The 23262-nt window shown below is 40.5% G+C and overlaps 2 protein-coding genes and 1 pseudogene across 2 annotated transcripts in view; 1 reads left to right on the forward strand and 2 right to left on the reverse strand.

Annotated features, from left to right (window-relative positions):
• Positions 1 to 224: 224 nt before the first annotated feature.
• Positions 225 to 4592, reverse strand: LOC150065802 (lipocalin Can f 6.0101-like). Its single transcript, XM_090329183.1, has 6 exons — positions 4289 to 4592; positions 3536 to 3672; positions 2597 to 2670; positions 855 to 956; positions 441 to 542; positions 225 to 270 (listed from the first exon to the last, which is right to left on the reverse strand). Exons 1-6 carry the CDS (start codon positions 4379 to 4381, stop codon positions 233 to 235), a joined length of 546 nt encoding a protein of 181 aa, XP_090185309.1. The 5' UTR covers positions 4382 to 4592; the 3' UTR covers positions 225 to 232.
• Positions 4593 to 7577: 2985 nt separating this feature from the next.
• Positions 7578 to 23262, reverse strand: part of Zfp37 (ZFP37 zinc finger protein) — a 36621-nt gene continuing 20936 nt past the window's right edge. The window contains exon 5 of the mRNA XM_090330448.1: positions 7578 to 7734. Coding sequence (XP_090186574.1) covers positions 7714 to 7734 — 21 coding nt within the window. The 3' untranslated portion in view covers positions 7578 to 7713. The remainder of the gene's footprint in view (positions 7735 to 23262) is intronic.
• LOC150065804 (cytochrome c pseudogene) lies at positions 11954 to 12317 on the forward strand (annotated as a pseudogene).

Consider the following 23262-nt stretch of genomic DNA (forward strand, 5'->3'; position numbering starts at 1 on the left):
AAAAGGTAAACAGCACTTTTATTTTTCATATTTTAGTTACTTAAGTCTTTTGCTCCCAAACTCCTGGTAGAACTGGGTACTAAATCCGGGGTGCCCAAATCCACAGTTAAGCTGTCCAACACAAGCCTCCTTACAAAAGTATTTTCTTTGGATTTTTTGGCAATAACCTATCTTCTTATGGAAGGTTTTGGTCCCAATCTACCCTCACCCCAGTAATCACCAACCTGGAAGCTCAGGACTCTTTGTCTGTTCGAGCTTGAAGACAACGATCTATGCGGACAGAAAAAGAATTCATTTAGATACATGCTTCTTTTATTTCATTGAGAGAAACCAGATGACTCTCCAGCTTGTAACAAAGGAGACAGGTCTCCTTTCCCTTGAGTTTTCCCTTTTTCTGACAATATTATTCAGGGATTGAAAATTGAGTTAGCTAAACTTACCAACTTTGGTCAGATCTACTATGTTTTCCTCAACAATTCCATGTTTTTCACAAAAGTCCACAAACTTTTCCTTAATTTCTGTTCTCACATCTGGTTTTCGGCCTGGAAAAAGAGTTCCAGTAAGCAGAGTGTCTTGGGTATTGGTGATGGAGATGAAGGAAGAAGCAGGGTTCCAGGAGGGTGGCAACAGCGGGGCACCAATGCAGAATTTCACCTCAGTAGGGTAACTTTCTGACTTGATGGGAGATTTTATAATCTTCCCATCACAGAACCTGGGGGAGGACCAAAGTAAGCCCCGGTCTTCAGTGTGGGAGACATGGCCTGGAGGTCATTGGGAAGATTGTTTCATATCTAGGATCCCTTTCTTTCCCTCCCTTCCATCCCTAGATAAGTATCAACATGCAAATACTGCACCATAGAGTTCAGCCAATTGGAAATTGTTCTCATTCTTGAGAAGAATTATAACGTATTCATCATATTCCACATCAGCTATACCAAACACATTCTGTCCATCATCTGTGGAGAAACCAGAACACTACTCAGAATTTCTTAATTATACAACAGTAATAGAAACTACCTGTTCTCTGCCCAACCACACACACAAAAAAATGCATATTCTGAGAAAATAGAGTGAAAATAAGCAATACCTTCTCCTTGCATTTCCTTGGGGTTCATAAAGAAATTTCTAACTAAAGTGATCACTGGTAAGCAAAGTATTTCTCTCTGGCAGCAACTTCCCCTTCCATCTCCTATTTTGAGCTCCATCTACATCACTCAGCATTTCTGTGGATGGCATTTCTCTGTGGACATTCTCTGTAAGGACACTGGAATCGCATAGCTGAGGCCAGGTACTGCATGGTATGCTTGGAGGTGGCCATTGGGAATCATCAAACAGATTGCAATGAATGAGGAAGTATCCTACCCAACTTACCTCAACATTTCTTTCCTGCCAACTAATTTTAGTTGCAGGAAGTACGTTTGACCTGGTTGCCCTCTTGATCTGATGGGGCTATGTGCTCCGCATTGGCTTTTGCTCATATCTTTCCTAAACTCAGAATGTGTCAAATAAATGGGCTCTACATATTAGGAAAAAAGTAATAATAATTTGTCAAGGTCCTATAAATAGTGCAGTTAAAAAAAATCCAGTGTAGCGTTGTTTGGAAACTGTTGCTTGGTTTATCCTGGGTCTTATTCACCTTTCTTCTTCTTTATTGAAATAATATTGAATAATATATACACCCATACATATTTTTATTTATTTTTTTTGCCAGTCCTTGGCCTTGAACTCAGGGCCTGAGCACTGTCCTTGGACTTTCTGAATGCTAGCACTCAACCACTTGAGTCTCAGCACCACTTCTGGCTTTTTTCTATATATGTGATACTAAGGATTTGAACCCGGGTCTTCGTGCATGCTAGGCGAGCATTCTACCACTAGGCCAAACTCCCAGCCACCCATACATACTTTTACTGATGGTTTGAATTTATGATCAAGTAAATCTTCAATGTGAAGAACTGAAGAGAAGGGAAAAGAGAAGAGAGGAGGGGAAAAAAAGAAGTAGACACTGAGCCTACTTTCAGCTCTGGGTACTCAGAAGGAAAATTGATACTATTTCTCTGTTCTTATTCCAGATTTCCAATTAAACTTAGGAACTGATAAAAAAGAAAAATTCCGGGACCAGGAGTTTGGCCTAGTGGTAGAGTGCTTGCCTAGCATGCACGAAGACCCAGATTCGATTCCTCAGCACCACATACATAGAAAAAAGCCAGAAGTGGCACTGCAGTTCAAGTGGTAGAGCTCTAGCCTTGAGGAAGTCCAAGGTCAGTGCTCAGGCTCTGAGCTCAAGCCCCGGACTGGCCAAAAAAAAAATCTTGTGCAGGTACATATCTAATTTATAAATATTTCTTTGGCCGGGCATGGTAGCTCAGGCCTCTAATCCTAGCTACTCAGGAGGCTGAGATCTAAGTGTCATAGTTCAAAGCCAGCCCAGGCACTAAAGTCCTTGAGACTCTTATCTCCAATTAACTACCAGAAAACCTGAAGTGGTGCTGTGGCTCACGTGTAGGACTATAGCCTTGGGCTGAAGGGTGCAGGGACAGCTCCCAGGCCCAGAGTTCAAGCCCCATGACCGACAAAAAAAAATTCTTTGTATACTTACATTTAACAGAATATACACCATCCTTCTCTGTTTTATTACATGCTAAGACAATTTCAGTACACTGTCCATTTACGCTGTAAAACGGAATGAGTTGATTCCTTAGATATATTGTTTGAAGCTGCCTTCCCCAGCCACTATTCTAACCATAATTTGAGTTTCTGATTCACTTCTATTTTGGAAACATTTTACAATTACCAAACAGATTTTATATACACTTTCTTTCTGTCTCTATCTCCATCTCTGTCTATGTGTTTATCTGTCCATTTCTCTCCCCCTTCCCCACTTATGCCAGTCCTTGGTCTTGAACTCAGAGCCTAGGTATGAGTACTTCTTGAGCATTTGTACTCTAGACTAGGTATTACTTAAGCCTCAGCTTCAATTTCATACTTTATGAATGACTAAAACAACTGTTTCCTGTTGATATTTCCAACTGCTACCCTACCACAACCACTTGTCTAGCTCATTACCTGAGTGTTCATCATTTTCTGGCCTCTCAAATTATGCTTTAGAATTGTCACCTGACTTAGTCCTCCCAAAAATTCATGAGGCCGAATCATTATTATACCCTTTTGCCCCAGAAAATCATTGTGGAAACGGATGCAGTTCCTTGATCAATAACAAGTAAGACATGCAATATTGTCACAGTAACACTAACTGATTCTATCTCTTCCTACTCCCCTTCCTCATAAATGTATTACTGTAACCAACTCTTAATTCCTGGAAAACCCCAGACCCATCATGTCCTGGATAATACCAAATGAGGGATTTTAATTTGGATATAGGCTCATCATGTACAGGTATATCACTGCATGTGCCCATGTGTGTCCATGTGTTTTGTGTACATGTGTACGCCTCTACTTATTTCTATGTATACTTGTGTTTGTAGACAAAGGCAAGGTTTCTGTTTTCCCTTTCCCAAAGAAAACAGGCCATACTTACATGGTATGGAATTTAAACAGCAGGGATGAATTCTTCAAGACATCAATAGAGTCCACAAAAACTCGCATGCTACCATTTTCTTCTATCGTTGCCTTTTCATCAGAGGCCAAGAGAATAGAATACCAAAGCCCTATAAACTGCAATTCAATATGTAAGAAGGTTCAGAAAAGAGAAGCATGAGCACATGTACACTTTTCTCCTGGACTCTTGCCCAGGGGCCAGGGCTTACAATGTGATTTCCAGCTGAAATTAAGTCTTGGGTCCATTGGCACAGCACCTAGACCCCTTTCTACTGTCCCCCAGCAAGAGCAGCTGCCCCATGCTCTGTCATATTTCAATATGGTACATCTGCTCTTAGTTGAAGGTCTAAAAACACTCTTTTTGACGAAGGTTAAAGAATTTCTCAACCATCAAAAACCTACCTGAGCCAGGCGCGGTGGCTCATGCCTATAATCCTAGCTACTCAGGAGGCTGAGATCTGAGGATCACAGCTCAAAGCCATTCCAGGCACTAAAGACCAGGAGACTCTTATCTGCAGTTAATTACTAGCAAACCAGAAGTGGCGCTGTGGCTCAAGGGGTAGGGCGGTAGCCTTGAGCTGAATAGCTCAGGGACAGCGCCTAGGCCCAGAGTTCAAGCCTCACTGCCAACAAAAAAGAAAGAAAGAAAAAACAAAACCTATCTGGCTTCAGATTTCCCCAAGGCTTCCCCTTCCCTAGCATAGTCAGAAGTTGAGGTACTCCATGACTCTACCTTTGATGGGTTAAAGTTCTCCACAACATCTATTTCTCCTTCACGGTAGGCACAGACCAGGGTCAGCCCCAGACACAGGAGCAGCAGCTTCATCTTTGCGGTGTGTAAACTGTCTCCCCACAAGGGCCAGAGTCTTTCCTGACTTGATTCACTTCAAAGCTCCTTGGTCTTTATACATTTCTTGAGTCTAATTTTAAACTACAAGTTTCCACCTTCCTTCATCCCCTTTATGAAATAACCATTCATCAGTGGTGTGAAGGCAAGCATTGTTGCTGCCCTTTGAAACTTGGCAACTTCTCTCTTTTAAATGCATTTAGTTACCTCACAGCTATCAAAACACATTATCACCTTGGGAATTGTGGCTCAAGTAGTAGAATGGCTACCTAACAAGCACTAAGCTTTGAGTTCAAAACACCAAAAACAAACAAACAAAAAATAAAATAAAAAAACCAAGAAACATATTCCTAAGAAAAATAGTGAGTACCCTAATGAGTTGCCACTAGGACCCCGATTTTATTTGGTAATATGTTTTATTGCAGCCTCCCAGGAACATAAAAATATCATTAACCTTCTATCATTTGCCCTTTCCCCAAATTCACATGTTAGCTGCTGGTGAATATCACAGACCAGTCTTGTCAGGTAAGGCTTGCCTTTTATCCAATGGCTCCTCATGGAGCCCTATGTCTGGTTCTGTTTATGTCATTTCCTAATTTAAATGCAGTTCTCACATCATAGAAAGGAGAGCTTAAAAAGCATCCTGTAGCTAGGTCCCAGTGGCTCACACTGGAACTCCTAGCTACTCAGGAGGCTGAGATCTGAGGACTGTGGTTCAAAGCTAGCTGGGGCACAGAAGTCCGTGAGAGTCTTATCTCCAATTAACCACTAGAAAACCGGAAGTGGCACTGTGGCTCAGGTGGTAGAGCACTAGCCTTGAGCTGAAGAGCTCAGGGACAGTGCCCAGGTCCAGAGTTCAAGCCCCATGGCTGTCAAAAAATAAACAAACAGGGCCAGAAGTTTGGCCTAGTGGTAGAGTGTTTGCCTAACATGCACAAAGACCCGGGTTCAATTCCTCAGTACCACATACAAAGAAAAAGCTGGAAGTGGTGCTGTGGCTCAAGTGGTAGAATGCTAGCCTTGTGAAAGGCCAAGGACAGTGCTCAGGCCCTGAGTTCAAGCCCCAGGACTGACAATAAATAAGCAAACAAACAAACAAACAAACAAAAGATTCTGTTATATGCTTCCCTGTGAGGGAGGACTGCATGTTCTTGTCTCTTCTGCAGGCATTTTGAATCAACTTCAGGCAGCACAGGACTTTAGTTTTCAGAGTTGTAGATATTCTTCTCCAGGACATGGCAACAGGGCAAATGCTAAGTGTTGTATTGCTGTGAGAAAAGACACTGGAAATGCACACCTCAAAATGCCAGCCAGTTCCAAGTCTTGAAAATACATGAGCTCTATTTCTCCTACTAGTATGCTTTCTGCTTCATCTCAGTGCTAGCCTTTTCCCTGCCCTCTTTCTTATTTTTTATATTGTTGGTGTAATGTATAGATGGGTTACAGTTATATTTGCCAGATAGTAGGTGCATTATTTCTCACACACTGATACCCCTTCTCATGTTTTTGTCCCCATTACCCTCTTCCCACCCCCTCCAAATCATCTTGTTTTCCCCCTTACCTTTCCTATTTCAAATAAAGAAATAAATGTATATACAATATACCAGGTAACAAAGTAAAATACCGTAACAATAGGAGACTAACCAAAGGACAAAAAAGAGAAGAGAAATAGCATAATACATTAAGAACAACGATCACACAAGATAAAGCCCTTGTATCCATATCCTAGAGATCCTTTCATTTAGTCTCATCCTATATGACCTTATGTACCTACGTTTTGTACTATGTAATCCTCTGCCAGGAGAGACCTAGGTGTGTACTAATTTTACAAATGAGGGAAACCATTGAACCTATGTTCCTTTGGGTCTGGTTTACTTCACTTTATATGTTTTTTTTCCAAGTCTTTCCATTTCCTTACAAATGGGGCAGTGTCATTCTTTCTGATGGCAGCATAGAATTCCATTGTGTATAAATACCACATCTTCTTGATCCAATCATCTACTGAGGGGCATCTGGTTGGTTCCATATTTTTGCTATGGTGAATAGTGCTGCAATGAACATTGTTGTGCTAGTGACTTTAGTATGTCCTTGTTTCTGGATGATTGAGTAAATGCCAAGGAGTGGAATTGCTGGGTCATTGGGAAGCTCTATGTTTAGTCTTTTGACCATACTGCTTTCCAAAGCGGTTGAACAAGTTTGTGATCCCTCCTGGCCACATCCCCACCAGCATCTGTTGTTATTAGATTTCTTGATCAAGGCCATTCTAACTGGAGTTAAGTGAAATCGCAAAGTTTTTTAGATTTGCATTTCTTTTATGACCAGAGATGTCGAGGATTTCTTCATGTGTCTATAGGCCATTCTTATCGCCTCTTCAGAGACGTTTCTCTTTAAGTCTTTGCCCCATCTTTTAATGAGATGGTTGTTTCTTTGAAGATTTTTGGCGAGATTCAATTTTTTTTAGCTGTAGATATAGTTTAGATATGAGACCTTGGTCTGTTGTATGGCTAGTGAAGATCTCCCACTCTGTGGGCTTTCTATTTAACTTGCTAGCTATGAAGGATCCAATATTGGATCTGGTTTAGGATTAGAAAGCCAGGGTAATATGAGTGGGGATTTACTGGGAAATTGAATGTGTGAAGAATCTGCTACCATGGAGGATGGTAAATACTAAATGACTCAGAGGGGGTTGGGGGAGGGAAATGGGAACAAAAACATGAGAAGGAGTAGCAATGTTTGTTAAGTAATGCACCTTCTATCTGGTGAGTATAATGTAACCCTTCTATTAATTATAATAAAAATATTTAAAAAGGAAATGGAAATGAACCAAAAATAAAAAACTAAATGACTCAATTTTGACCAACAGGAACAAAGAAACTATTTCTATCAAAGAAGCTGCTTAGCACCTTACACAAAGCATTATAATAGGGATTGAATATAATGTCTTTAGAATAGGTGTTTTCTATTCCATACTTAAGTGTGTGAGTGTGTATGGGGTAGGCAGGGAGGGGCGGGGGAGAGTCACGTAAATGTGTTTCTTCCAGTCTAGACCTGGACCTTCCCAAGTTGGTGTGTGTGTGTGTGTGTGTGTGTGTGTGTGTGTGTGTGTGTGTGTTTTGCTTAAGAGGCACTTTACCATTTAAGCCACACACCTACTTCTGGGTTTTTGGTGTTTTCTTGCAGATCGGAGTCTCACAGCTTTTATTGCCCAGGATATCTTTTAACCATGATTCTCTAGCTAGGATTACAAGTGAGAGCCCACCTATGCTCAAGTCAGTGCATTCAAATTTCTTCTCCTTATCCTCTCAGCTTAACTACTGCAGTCTTTCTTCTCCCTATAAGAAAATGAAAAGTATTCAGCTTCTATGTGTAAATTTATGCTATGGGCTCATAAGAAAAGCAAAGAACATAATGCCATCCCTTCCTTAAAAAGCGGAGAAACGGTTGGTGTATTTGGCTGCTTAGCAGCCCACCTCTGCTGAGTGGTACCAACTGCACAACAGTAGCTGAAGCAGCAGCAGAGGAAGTGCAGAAGAGCACAGCTGTGGAGCTCTGGGGACCTGACTTTCATCCACAGCTCTACTGCTTTCAAATCGAGGAGCAGATGTGAGAAGCCAGCCTGGAAGGCAAACCAGACAGACTCCAATCAACCAACAAAAGGCCACAAGTAGAGATGTAGTTCATGTGGTATACATACAAACACACACACACACACACACACACACACACACACACAATTTAGCCTAGTCACTTAGAGTAAGGTAAATACCTGTTTTAGCCAAAAGACAATTAGATTCAACTGTTTCTACATTTTCCCTCCAAAATGACTCATGATATTTTTTGTATAGAATTGAGGAGGAAGGTACAGAATATTACAAGTAATTAGTTATCCTTGGTTTAAGCAAATAGTCAAAGCTTGATTTGCTTCTTTTCTTTAAATTATAATTTTTGAAATCTACAAGCCACTCTACCCTTCTGTGATTATTCCCACTTTGTGGTCAACTAATTGTAAGCAGTCCTATTATGCAGCATATGCTTCATAATACATGAATACATAATACATAATATGGACTTGAGGTCTGTATTTTGGGTAATCTTATCTGTTAAGGCCTGATCTAACTGTACTCTGGCTGTCTCACTCCATTTCAAGTCTTCCATTTTATATGGTGGTTGGCTTAAGCATTTCCAAAATAGCCTGTGAACACTGACTGAATAAAATCAAAGCATCAAGAACACCTGAAGGCTGTGATATAATCTAGCTAGCTAGACAAAACCAAAGCTGAATAATCAATCAACACAGAGTGGTACTTTGCTTTATAATATAACTCCCTTAACTAATACTCTGCTATTGCATTTAAATACATATACATACATATATACATATATATTTCTGGTAGGAATTGGGCAATAATGATTTGAAAACTTTCATAAGTTACAGAAAATAAAATATACTAATGGATTTTTATGTTGAGGAAGGAGATGAGATAGGATGATTCTCTCTTCCTAAATAATAAAATAGACAGCATAACAGGTGCTAGAATCTAGCAGATGATATAGCACATGGAAGTAAGATTCAGATTATCAAATTCCCTTGCATCTTGGGGATTTAGCTCAGTGGAAGAGCATTTGCCTAGGGGCTGGTAATATGGCTTGGTAGTAGTGTGCTTGCCTAGCATGAGGCTCTGGTTTGACTCCTTAGTTCTCCATAACAAAGTAATAATAATAATAAGATTGTATTTTTAAAAAGAAACACTTTAAAAAAATAAGCATTGGGGCTGGCAGGTTAGCCTAGTGGTAGAGTGCTTGCCTAGCATGCACGAAGATCCAGGTTCGATTCCTCGGTACCACATACATAGAAAAAAGCCAGAAGTGGTGCTGAGGCTCAAGTGGTGGAGCTCTAGCCTTGAGAAAGTCCAAGGACAGTGCTCAGGTCCTGAGCTCAAGCCCAGGACTGGCAAAAAAATAAATAAATAAATAAATAAATAAACAAACAAACATAAGAGTTAATAGTTATGAAAGATAGATGGGACAAAGGGAAAATATGATTTAGTGTAATTAAACATTGACCATCTAAATTCTGGTCCAGAACCAGCTATGAAGAGCTTTACCTAAGGAACACAAGGGGTGGATGAAAGGTAAGTGAGAGTCAGTAAGCTCTGGCTCCCTCCTCCAGTGGACAAGGAGCTGAAATGATTTTGTTGTTGTTGTTGTTGCTGCTGCTGTTTCTGAGAAGTAAAAGGTGTTTATGCATCTGGTAATCAAAAAGGAGTGACAGTGTTTTTCTGCCAGCCTGTGAGCCAGGAAAGTGAACTCCTTGCTTTCCGTTGGAAGGGTCAGCATTCTGAGGAACAAGTCTCAGTTGGTAGAACAATATCAAATGGATGGAATAAACACCCTGTCACCTGCCACCACCCTGCTGAGCTAGTCTTTGTCAGGGATCCAACAGAGCATGGTCAAACATTGTTCCAGTGACAGATTACATATGCATCATATAGTTTACCATAAATGTGGACATAGGAAATTTGCCATTAACAAAGGTTTGAAGATGATAGAAAAACTCTTTCTAGGGGTAAAATTCCCAGACATCCCAAAAAAGGAATATAGAGTTGATATAGAATTGACAGCAGAATCCAAACTGTTACATTGAAAGTGAAATTGCATCAGCTAGTCTGTATCTGAGACCTTTACAGTCCAACCTGAAACAATCTGGTTGTCAAAGTCTTGTTCGAGGTCATGTTTTTAGAGGAAGCTCCAAGCCTTAGATTTTGCCAGAGTCTATTAACAAAGATACAAAGGGAACACTATTTATCTTCCCACAAATCTCATGTGCTCTGGGCCAGATATATAAAAATAATATTTACATCATCAGAATAAAGAACGTAAGAAATGGATGTCCTCTACAGATACTATTTCATTTAATCCACATAATAGCTCCACATGGTACGTAGTAACCTTTTGCTTTTACAGTAGTGTGAACAAAGACTTAAAAAGATTAAGCAACCAGGCCAGGCCCAGTGGCCTGTAATCCTAGCTACTCAGGAGGCTGAGATCTGAGGATCAAGGTTCAAAGCCAGCCCAGGCACAAAAGGATCTGAAACTCTTATCTCCAATTAATCACTAGTAAACAAGGAGTGGGGTTTGTCTCAAGGGTAGGGTGGTAGCCTTGAGCTGAAAAGCTCAGGAACAGTGCCCTGGCCCAGGGGTAGAGCGGTAGCCTTATGCTGTAGAGCTCAGGGACAGCGCCCAGGCAGAGTTCAAGCCCATGACCCACAAAAAAAAAAAAAAAAAGAAAAGAAAAAGAAAATTAAGTAATCATACCAAGGTTACATTGCCAATAAATGGGAGAACTCACATTTGGCCTAGATTACCTAATCAAAGTCCTTCCTCTTATTAGCCTACTGTACTGGTCAGGGCAGAAGGAGGAGGATGACATGGAAGGGGCAGTGTGAGCAATGCTGTAGACGTTGAGAGGTGACCACCTGGGAATTGCTACTAAAACCACCATCTGAAGATTTCTTGAAGAATTAAGTACTATGGCTGTAGCCATAAAAGTTTGATTAAGGGCCAGGAGTGTAGCCTAGTGATAGAGTGCATATGCATAAAGCTCTGGGTTCAATTCCTCCGTACAGCATACTCAGAAAAAGCTGGAAATAATGCTGTGGCTCAAGTGGTAGAATGCTAGCCTTGAGAAAGCTCAAGGACAGTGCCCAGGCCCTGAGTTCAAGACCCAGGACTGACAAAATAAATACAAAATAGTCTGATTAAGTTAACAGCAAGTAATGACTCTCTTCTGACATACAGATATTTGATGAATGATTTAGGAATAATTGTTTTTCTAATAAGGAATTCAAAAATGCATCCATAACAAAATGTACAATAATTCTCTTCCATTCATAGCCACAAAGCCAGTGTCTGACCACCAGCTGTCTTAAGATTTGTGCACCAAACCACCTATGTAGCATCTTATAAGACATACAAAGGAAGGATGGGTAGTGATCCATACCAGGTTGTTGAGAAATGACTGGGCAAACTATGGAGAAGAGGTTTATGGAGTACTTACATACCCACAGTCCACTTTTAACCAGATAACATGACAGAAACCAACTGCCATATTGGAACTGGACTTAGTGAGCTTGTCCCCAATCACACTCTTGAATAATTAAACAAATGATTCATTCGGAATGCCAGTGGGAATTTTCAAGTCTCATTTTATTACGCCAACATTCAGCACTAAGAAGAAAACAAGAAACACATGCTTGTTCAGTTCACCTGCCAGGATGAGACTATTCCTGTTCCCCTATCTCCTAGAACCAGCTCAAGACTAATTCTAAAACATCAACTTCCATCAGTGACAGAGAAGGCTCAGAGCTACCAAACGCCACTGAAAAGCAGGAGCACAAAAAGTTCCTTGGGGAATAACTTATGAAAGCTGTATGGAGGAAGCAAAGTTAGAAAGAGAAGCTGCTAGATAAAAATCTTGGGAAACAGAGAACGGGATGTCTGCCTTTGTATCCGGTATCCTCCTTGTGGTAGCGACGAGAGAGTGAATTTAAAATGGGTGATGTTGAAAAGGCAAGATTTTTGTTCAGAAGTGTGCCCAGTGCTATACTGTTGAAAAGAGAGGCAAGCACAAGACTGGGTCTATCCTCCATGGTCTGTTTGGTTGGAAGACAGGCCAAGCAGCTGGATTCACTTACACCGATGCCAACAAGAACAAAGGCATCACCTGGGGAGAGGACACACTGATGGAGGACTTGGAGAATCCCAAAAAAGTACATCCCTGCAACAAAAATGATCTTCGCTGGCATTAAGAAGAAGGGAGAAAAGGCAGATTTGATAGCTTATCTCAAAAAAGCTACAAATGAGTAATAGCACTGCCTTATCTATTTATTGCAAAACAAATGTCTCATGGCTTTTTAATGTGTATCATAATTCAATTGATCTCCGATAATCAGATTTCAAATCACGAATGGCTGACAGAATGTTTTTGGACAGTCCCAATTTAAGTAAAACTGGTTTGTGGTTAAGTGAACATGATCTTTAAAAGATTTCCTCCCCCAAACCCCCATTCTGTGATATGATTGGACTTACTAATGTTCAATTTTTCAGCAGAATATGGAGTAATACCTTCTTCCTATGTGTCCAAGATTGGTTTTATAGTCAGATTTAAATAGCTAATTAGGAGAACATCTTTAAATACTGGAAAAATCCCTTTCCTGTTTCAGCATCAAGAAAAATTAACCTGTTCGAATCTGTGCTCATTAGCCTGATAGAGGCAATGATTGAAGATGAGGCAATGTCTTTATTTTTGGTCTTGACTATACCAATTTAATTAGAATTCACCATCTCTGAAATCTGCCTTTTACTTATTGAAGGGCATTTTAGTGTGGCTTATGTATAAGTGTCAAATAAAAAATATTTAGCACGTCACATTTTATAGTTGGTCTGGTAAGTTCAGATGCTTGTAAAAGTGACCATGATAGATACAATAGTGAGTTTATTTCTAATTCTTTACTAAGACAAAATTATAATTCAGGATTTTCTTTATGCAGCTATTCAGAAACAAAATGGTGGAACTACTGTGTATGTGTGATTGTGGTGCTTTTTGCAAACTTCTTAGAGAAAGGGAGTGTAAATGATGTGGCCATAAGACTTAAGGTAACTAAAGATAAATATTACATGAACAAAAATCTTTGGAAAGATTGCTTAGAAAAATACCTTGCTCAATCACAGAATAAGTGGGGTGACCCCCTTGAAAGTGTGGTTCCTCCCCAGGTGTGATGGCTCATATCTGTAATCCTAGCTACTCAGGAGGCTGAGAGCTGAGGACCAAAGTTCAAAGCCAGCTCAGGCACAAAAGGACCTAAGACTCTTATCTCCAGTTAACCTTTAGAAAACAGGAAGTGGGGCTTGTCTCAAGGATAGGGTGGTAGCCTTACGCTAAAGAGCTCAGGGACAGCACCCAGACCAACTTCGAGTTCAAGCCCCATAACCCCCCCCCCACACACACACACACAAAAGTGTGGTTCCTCAGCTCATAAATTGGAGTAAACATGGATGACAGTTGTGGCTCCCAGCCAGCTTCTCCCCTCTCGAGTAGGGAGTGAGTTGGGAAGGACAACTCTAAGCAACACATCTGTATATTTGCCAACCCACGCTACTATCCAGAGCGTGTCTTAGCACTCTCCCACATAGGGAGAGGAGTGGAAGAAGAACCTCTTTGCCCTCCTGCTTAGTCTGACATTTCTGCCACCACATGAGACACAATGCCCCTACATGACTAATTGAGTCTGGAGTTAGAAAGTGCTTGGGTTTTGAAATTGTGTGACCAGGAGGATACTAAAAACAAAACCAAACTTGTGTCCCAAGGCACTTTGGTTGTTAGGCCAGCTCAGGTCCATTGATAGTCGATAGGGGAAAAGTAGCACAACAGGGTAATGGACAGTCTCTTGCCAGAAGATTCTGGCCTGCTCTCCCTCTTTCCTTTCTCCTTGCTTTGTCTTCCTATGCAAGCTACATCTCTGCTGGCCTGCTCCCTTGTGGGCCTCCTTCCTCTGTGGATTCCTTCAAAGTATGTCATTAGTCCAAGTGCATGGGGCTTTGAAAAACTGACTGGTTTCACAGGACATCTTTGTTCTAGTGACAACCATAGGCAACAATTTCTCAATATTAGTGTTCATCCTCTTTTGTTCTTGAGATATGAAGATGTTTTTTCTTTTAAAAATATAATTTTATTGTAATTATGAATGTGTTCTACAGAGGAGTTACCATTTCATAAATCAGGTAACAAGTAAGTACATTTTTCTTTTGGTCAATGTCTTTGCTCTCCCCTAGTTTCCCACTTGGGTTTCTGCCCACAAATTATACAGTTCATTTTCCACATAATGCCTATTGAATAGCTTAATTACATTTGTTCAACCTTTCTCCTTCCCCTTTTTTCACTCCCGTTACCGCCCCAAAAGAAAAAAGTCCAAAGAAAAAACAAATATCCCTGCCATTAATAATAATAACACAAAACCATGTTTCCATTTCCTGGAACTTGTTTTGGTAAATAGTATTTTAGATATTCAGGAGAGTTATGCTTAAGGCATACTCCATGAGTGTGTGTGTGTGTGTGTGTGTGTGTGTGTGTGTGTGTGTGCGCGCGCGCACACACGTGCACATGCGCGAGTGCCTAGAGCCCCTATAGATTGTGCTCCTCCCCTTGATTGGACAGAAATCACAAATCTAGTAGGCAAAAATAATTTTTACTTTCTCAGGTTTTTAAAATTGATCTCTAATTTCACAGTCCCATGAATTTTACAGTGTACATAGCAAGTTAAATATAGATAGCTACACTTGCCAGGAAAGTGAGATGCACTCCTAGACATCTTATTAGATAGAATTGTTGCATTACATCAAAAGGACACAAAGACATCTTTTTACCATTACCAAATATGCTATAATTTTTAAGAAAAATAGTGAAAGATCATTGGCTTTGAATTCAAGAAAACCTGGGTACAAACCCTGTAACACCTCTGTCAGCCTGATTCTTCAAGCAGTTGTTGCATTGATAATGTAGAAAGGTTTAACTGGGCACTGGTGGCTCATACATGTAATCCCAGGTACTCAAGAAGCTGAAATCTGAGGACCACAGTTCAAAGCCAGCCCTGGCAGAAAAGTCTGTGAAACTCTTAACTCTTATGGACCACCAATAAGCCAGAAGACGAAATGTGGCTCAAGTAGTAGAGAACTAACCTTGTGCAAAAAATCCAGGTGAGAATGTGAGGCTCTGAGTTCAAGCCCCAATACCAGCACAAAAAAGGAAAGAAGGTTTTTATAAATATTTAAATGTAATAAATTCCCAATAAACATTATTTCCTTCACACTCTCCCTCTCTTCTTTTGAAGTTAAATCCTGTCTTGTCTATGACTTAGGCAATTTCCTTCCTGTCTCTGGGCCTCTGTGCAGCCATGATAAAAATGAGAAGACTGGGCTAGGAGTTTGGCCTAGTGGTAGAGCCTAGCATGCACAAAGACCCTGTTGGATTCCTTGGTACCACATACATAGAAAAAGCCAGAAATGGTGCTGTAGCTGAAGTGGTAGAGCCTTAGTCTTGAGAAGGCCCAAGGACAACATTCAGGCCCTGAGTTTAGGCCCCACGACTGGCAAAAATAATGAGAAGACTAGTTCTGAAACAGACCAGAGAGAACATCTTTTCTTTATTTCATTAAGTAGAGAACACTACTGATATCTGGCCCCCAGGATTCTGAGATGATAAAGGGATTGCAAAGCCAACGCCAACTCCCAAATTTGGGAGGACATTGGAAAATGCCAAATGATCCCATGCAGGCATTTCCCCTTCTGATAACAACTTGATGCTTCTGGTGTGTTTTTCAAAAGATGGCAAATAGGCAACAGTGTTACCAAGACCTATTTTGGTTAACGAATAGTACAATTTTTTTCTAACACTTCAATAGTTCCCTAAACAATTAATTACATCCCTGAAATCTAGTCTCATTATGTCGACCTATTCTTGCTTTTTGTGATACCACCACACTGAGCTGATTTTTTTTTTAATCAAAGATTACTCCAGAACAGCATTATTGAGAATCAGCTAATCTTTCCTGAGGACCCAGGCCAGGTACAAAGAACTACAGGGACATTAAAACTCACAGTACATTCAACAGAATAAGACAAACATTCTACTTCCCAGAGCAGCAATGGCGGTAATTACAGGTAAAAGCTTAAGGTCAACTAGCCTCATTCTGAGTCTGCGCCAATAAGTGATACACTTGCCCCAACAGCCACAGGAAGTCTACCAGCAAGCTTACAACAGTTTAAACAGACAAAGGGCCAATGGGCAAGTAGAATAGAACACAATAATACAAGGATTTCTAGCAGAAGACCCCAATTAGGAAACTGTCAAGCCTCTGTGGGAGAGGACAGAGGACAGTGCCTGGGCATGTGCAGGACTTGGAGTGTTTTGGTTTTTGACCAAGCATATGGCCAGCACTTCATAAATGTTAGTAGAATAAATAAAAGTCGAAAAAACTGAAGATTATAGAACCATCAGGTGATACACAAAGGGCCTTCCAAAAGAGTGACGAGGAGATATGCAGAAGCTAGCAATAGGCAGGAGTACAGAAACTTCAAGGAACAAAAGGAAACCTGCATTGCTGTGTGATCTCCCTGGAATGAACCTTTAATCTTAGACATTTGACCTTGGCGCTACTTGGTGAATTCTTCTATTGCAATGCTTCCCAACTTCAGTTCCCTAGGGAGCTCCTCAAGCAAAGTGAGTGAAGCACAGGCTCCAGTCAAGACTCTGATTAAAACAAATACCAGTGATCCCTTTTATCACAACTCTATTATGCTAGACAAAATTTAAGGCGTATGCCAAATTTTCCCACATGCCCTCCAGACTAGATTTTGAGGGTCCTAGGAGACGAGGACTCTGAAGAAATCTGTAGTGAAATCTTCAGGTTGTAGAAACTAGAAAGAGTCACATGAGGACAGGGCAGGGCACTGAGCTCTTGCCACTGTCCTCAGGACAGGAGAAAGAATAGCCTGCTTCTATGTATACAAACTCACTTCCCCAGGCTCATGGCTAGTCCTCTGCCACTTTAGCTACAGCTCCCTCTGGAATGCTTTGGGGGTTACTTGGGGATTTAGAGTCTCACAGCCTTTTCTGCCTAGACTGGCTTTGAACTGCAATTTTTAGATCTCAGATACCTGAGTGGCTAGGATTAGAAGTATGTGCCACTGATGCCTAGCAGTGTTCAATTTCTTTCTCTTTTTTGAAATTAACTTATTGTAATTATAGGGGTGATGTACAGGGGGACAACAATTACAAAAGTCAGGTGGTGAGTATGTTTCTTTCTGTTCCCTCATTCTCTTCCAGCCCCTCCTTCCAGTCTTCACCCACAATTTGTATAGTTTACTTTCTTTAATTTCAGTGAGCTTCACTGCTGTAATTTTCACCACTTTGCTCTCAAATTATGTACCCTCTCCAACCTTTCTGAAGATATACATGTGAATATACCTGCCTAAGATAAAGAAGGTATAATCTAAAAAAGAGGCTCTTGTTTCCATATCTTGAACTTCATTGCAGTATATATATTATTTTATATAGATATGAAAAGCATTTGGGCCTTGTACTTTTGCATTTCTCTCTCAAGAGTTTTCTCTTTGAGTCTCATTGTGTGTGGGTATCTAGAATCCTGTATAATTTGTCATAATCCCATTGCATTTCAGATCTAATTTCTACATATCAGAGAGAACATGTGCTGTTTCTCCTGAGCTTAGTTTACCTCACTTGATTTGTTTTAGTTCCATCTGTTTCCCTGCAAATAACATTTTATTCTTTCTAATGGCTGTATAAAATTCTATTGTGTATAGGTGGCAATTTTTTTCAATATACTCATCTATTGTAGGGCATCTGGGCTGTTTCCCTATCTTGGCTAATGTGAATAGTGTGGCAATAAATATGGGTTAGCAGGTGTCTTTATCATGGCTCATAGTGCTCAGAGTCGATGCTCGGGAGTGACGTGACTGGCTCTTAGGGAAGATCTATGGTTAGCTTTCGAAGGCACCTCAAAATATTCAGAATGGGTGATCAAATTTGCACATAGTTGGGATTAATGAGGGGGGGAAATTCAAAGATAAAGGCATTGAAAAATCTCTTCAGTCCTAACAGAAAACATCCCTAATCTTAAGAGAGAAAAATCTCACTCACCTGTCAGAGGCATAAAGAACTCCCAGTAGACAGAATCCAAGAAGAAATGCTTCTAGATGCATAGTCGTGGGAGAGACATTTCAGAGCTCGTTCAGAAGACCATTTTATTTCTAGGATTCCTTTCTTTCCCTCCCTTCCTATCCCCAGATAAGTATCATCTTGTTAAATACTCTACCAGAGTTCAGCCAATTGGAAATTGTTTTCATTCATGACAAAAAAATAAGATATTTCATCATCTACATCACCTAAACACATTGTATCCACCATCTGTAGAGAAAGCAGAAGTCAGAATTTCTTAAATACAGGACAGTAATGGAAAATATTTACCAGCCTCACACAAATGCAAATGCATACTTTGGGGGGAAATGGTGAAAATATGCAATTTCCTCTCTTTGCATTTCCTTGGGCTTCATAAAGAAATCTCTGACTAAAATGATAACTAGTGAGCAGAGTATTTCTCCCCAGCAGCAATTTCTCCTCCATCTCCCTCTTTAAGACCTGCCCATGTATCTTCACATTTCTGTGGGTGACATGCCTCTGTGGTCTCTGTAAGGACACTGGCATCACATACCTGAGACTGCACACTATGTAGTGTGCTGTGGCATTGGCTATTGGGAATGGTGAAACAGATTGCAACAAATGAGACACTATCCTATCCAACTTACTATGACTTTTTTCCCTACCAACTAATTTTACTTGCAGGATGCACATTTGACCAAGCTGTGCTCTTTATCTGATAGGTTTATGGGCCAAGCACTGGTTTTTGCAAACATTTTTCCTAAATTCAGAATATGGCTATTAGAATGGGCTCCACATATAAGAAAAATAAGTAATAATAATTTAATAATAATTGGTCAAGGTCCTGAAGAGCGTGCAGTTTAGTAAATCCCTTGCAGGTAGAAATAGAATTTCAAACAATTTTATATATGTTCAGTTAAAAGTATATACATCATTCTTGTCTGTTTTATTACAAGCCAAAAAGACTTTAGTGTGCTATCCATTTATACTGTAAAATACAATGAGGTGATGCCTCAGAGATATGGCTGAAGCTACCTTTGCCTGCCTTTATTCAAACCATATCTTCAGTTTCTCCTTTTTTTTTTCTTTTTTGCCATTCCTGGGGCTTGAACTCAGGGCCTGGGCACTGTCCTTGGCACTTTTTGCTCAAGGCTAGTGCTCTGCCACTTGAGCCACAGAGCCACTTCTGGCTTTTTCTGTGTATGTGGTACCAAGGAATCAAACCCAAGGCTTCGTGCATGCTAGGTGAGCACTTTGCCACTAGGCTATGCTCCCAGCCCTAATCCACTTCAGCTTCTAATTCCACTTCTATTTTGAATACAAAAGATTTTATTTAGGGCCGGGGGTTTGCCTAGTGGTAGAGTGCTTGCCTAGCATGCACGAATACCCAGGTTTGATTCCTCGGTACCACATACATAGAAAAAAAGCCGGAAGTGGTGCTGAGGCTCAAGTGGTAGACTGCTAGCCTTGAGAAAGTCCAAGGACAGTGCTCAGGCCCTGAGCCCAAGCCCAAGACTGGCAAAAGAGAAAAAGAAAAAAAATTTTATTTATAAGTCAGGCATGGTGGCTCACGCCTGTAATCCTAGCTTCTCAGTTGGCTAAGATCTGAGGATCAGGGTTCAAAGCAAGCCCGGGCACTAAAGAACATGGAACTCTTATCTCCAATTAATCACTAGAAAATAGGACGTGGTGATGTGGCTCAAGGGGTAGGGTGGTAGCCTTGAGCTGAAGAGCTCAGAGATAATGCCCAGGCCCAGAGCTCAAGCCCCACGACCCACATTAAAAAAAAATATTTACATTACTTGTCTTTGTCTGCCTCTAAAGAGGCACTCTTTCTTTCTCGTGCCAGTCCTCAGTCACTTCTCAGTGCTCAGGGCACTGTCCCTAATCATTTTTACTCAAGATTTATTACTCCTTGAACCTTAGCTTCATTTTCATTCTTTAAGAATAACTAAAACCACCTTTTCCTGTCGCTCCTGCCCACTGTTACTATGCCACAGCCATTCTCTAGCTCATTAGTTAAGTGTTTACCATTTGCTGACTTTGCAAATGTCACCTGAGTTGGTCCTCCCAAAAACTCATGACGACTCATGACTACGCTTTTGCCCCAGAAAATCAATATGGAATGGGATGCATCTTCTTGGTCAACTAGTAAGAAATTTACATTCCACATTCCATGCTTTTATGCTATATTTGCACATTGCTATGATTCAACTGTTTCTATTCCCTTCCTTCTCCCACTCCTAATAAATTTATTCTTGTAACCAACTCTCAATTCCTGCAAAGCCCCAGACCCATCAAGTCCTGGCTGGATGTCAGATGAGGGACTCTGGTTTGGATACAGCCTCAGCATGTACAGAACACCACTGCCTGTGTCCATGTGTGTCCTTGTGTTTGTATGTACCTAAACTTTGTGTGTGCCTAAACTTGTGTCTGTATGTATTTCTATATGTAAAGGTCCAAGCCAAAAGCCATGTTTCTGTTTTCCCCTTCTCAAACAATAAAGGCCACAGTTACATGGCATGAAATTTAAACAAGGAAGATTTCTTCATATATTCCATAAAAACTCTCATGCTTTCATTGTCTTCTATCTTTTCCTTTTGGTCAGAGGCCAAGAGAATGGTAAACCAGTTCCTTGTAATCTGCAGTACACAAAGTAAGTTGATTGCGGAAGAGGAACAACAACACATGAACACTTTTCTCCTTGACTTTGGCCCATGGACCAGGACTCCTCCCCCTCCAAGAAATAACCATTTATTCAGTGGTATGAAGGCAAGGATTGTTGCTGCCCTTTAAAACTTAACAATTTGTCTCTTTTAGATTAATTGACCCCACAGCTATCAAAACACATTCTCAGTTTGGGGAATGTAGCTCTCAAGTAGTGGAGTGCATTCCTAGAAAAGCACTAAGCCCTGAATTCAAACCCCAGTTAGCAAAAGAAAAAAAAAAACCACAACCAAGAAAGCACATTCTCAAGAAAAATAGTGAGTACTATAAAGAATTATCACTTAGACCCAGATTTAACCTTAGGTATAGAATTGACAGCAGAATCCAAACTGCTATACTGAAAGTCAAATTGTATCTAAGATGTTAAGAGTTCAACTTGAAGCATTCTGGAAATCAAACAAAGTCTTGTTCAAGGTCATGTTTGTAGAGAAAGCTCCAAGCCTTGAGTGCTAGAATCTCCTTGCAAAGAAAATAGATACACTGAGAACATACATGATTTATGGTAGTACAAATCTCATCTGCCCTGAGCCAAATATATAAAAATAATATTTACATGATCAGAATAAAGAATGTAAGAAATGGATGCCCTTTACAGATATTACTTTCATTTAATCCACCTAATAGCTCTGCATGGTATGTAGTATTATCCTGTTTTTACAGAGATGGGAACAAAGACTCAGAAAGGTTAAGCAATCATAACAAGGTCACGCTGCCAATAAATGGGAGAACTCTTATTTTGGACCTAGACTATCAAATCTCAGAGTCCCTCCTCTTATTCTACTCCAGAGGTCAGGGCAGAAGGAGGATAGTGCCGTAGAAGGAGCAGGATGAACAATGCTTTAGACTTTGGGAGGTGTCTGCCTGGGAATTACTTCTAAAGACACTATAGGTTTAGCCATAAGAGTCTGCTTAATTGAAGAGTGAGTCATAATGCTCTTCTGACATACCAATATTTGGTAGACTATTTAGGAATCATTATTTTTCTAATAAGGAATTGGAAAATGATTCCATAACAAAATGCACAGCAATTGTCTTCCACTCATGGCCTCAAAGCAAGTATCTGGCTACCAACTCTCTTAAGATTTGTGCATCCAACTACACACGTGTATATATTCATGCTACACGTGAAGTGCTACAAAGGAAGGGTGATTAATGGTCTATACTAAGTTGTTGAGAAATGCCCATATGGAGAGAGATTTGTAGAGTAGTCACATGCCCAGCTAACAGTCCACTTTTAACCAGATGACGTGACAGAAACTAACTGGCTCATTGAAAATGGAATTCGTGGCCTCGTCCCCAATCACTTCTTCAGTAATTGAGCAAACCATTTATTGAGACTGCCGGTGGGAATTTCAGGTCATTTTACATAATGTGCTAACTTTGGCAAAAAAAAAAATTGAAGTAAAAGTTCCAGGCTCTTGGTTCAAGCCTTAAGCCCCCATATGGAAGGGAGGGAGGGAGGGAAGAAGGGAGGGAAGGAGGAAGGAGGGAGGGAGAAATGGAAGGAGGGAGGGAGGGAGGGTTTAGACAATACTAAAATGTAGCAGGTTCCCAATAAGCATTGTTTCCTTTACATTCTCCCTCTCTTCTTTTAAGGTTAGATCCTATCCTGTAACTTAGACAAGTTCCTTTGTTTCTCTGGACCTCAGTGTGGTCATGATAAAAATGAAAAGGTTGGTTCTAAAAGGGGGCAGAGGGGACATCTTTTATTTATTTTAGTAACTGGAGAACACTACTGACATCTGGCCTTGAGGATCCTGACATGATAAAGGGTCTGCAAAGCCAAGGCCAAGGTCCTTCCCCAAAAGTAGAAGAGTGTATGTCACCTACCAAGTCTACAGCACCTGCATTGAGAAACGCTGCATGATCCCATGTGGGCCTTGGAAAATTTCCCCTTCTGACAACAAATTGGTGCCCTGGTGTTTTCTTCAAAGGATGGCAGATGGGCAGCAGAGCTAGTGAGACCTATTTTGGTTAATGCAAGGACATTTTGTTTCTAACACTTTAATAGTTCTTTGAACAATTAAATACTTACCTGAAATGGAGCCCCATTTTGCTGACCTATTCTTGTATAATGGCTGGCTCTTCCTTTCTGCTACTTCCAGCCACATTGAACTGACATTTTTTTTGCCAGTCCTGGGCCTTGAACTCAGGGCCTGAGCACTGTCCTTGGGCTTTTTCAAAGTTAGAGCTCTAACACTTGAGCCACAGCACCATTTCTGGCTTTTTTCTATGTATGTAGTATTGAGGAATTGAACCCCAGTCCTTGTGCATGCTAGGCAGGCACTCTATCACTAGGCTAAACTTTTGGTCCTGAGATTACTTTTTTTTTAATCAGAGATTCCACTAGAACATCTTAATTGGGAATCAGCTAATCTTTACTGAGTACCCAGACCTGGTA

The sequence above is a fragment of the Megascapheus bottae genome, chromosome 3 (genome assembly GCF_031878675.1).
Source record: "Megascapheus bottae isolate mThoBot1 chromosome 3, mThoBot2.hap1, whole genome shotgun sequence".
NCBI lineage: Eukaryota > Metazoa > Chordata > Mammalia > Rodentia > Geomyidae > Megascapheus > Megascapheus bottae.

Coding starts and splice junctions, on each gene's coding strand:
- LOC150065802 (XM_090329183.1), bottom strand. CDS start 4,381: ATGAAGCTGCTGCTCCTGTGTCTGGGGCTGACCCTGGTCTGTGCCTAC. Junction 3,673..4,288: donor AGAACTTTAACCCATCAAAG/GTAGAGTCATGG, acceptor ATTGAATTGCAG/TTTATAGGGCTTTGGTATTC. Junction 271..440: donor AGTAGATCTGACCAAAGTTG/GTAAGTTTAGCT, acceptor CTGTCCGCATAG/ATCGTTGTCTTCAAGCTCGA.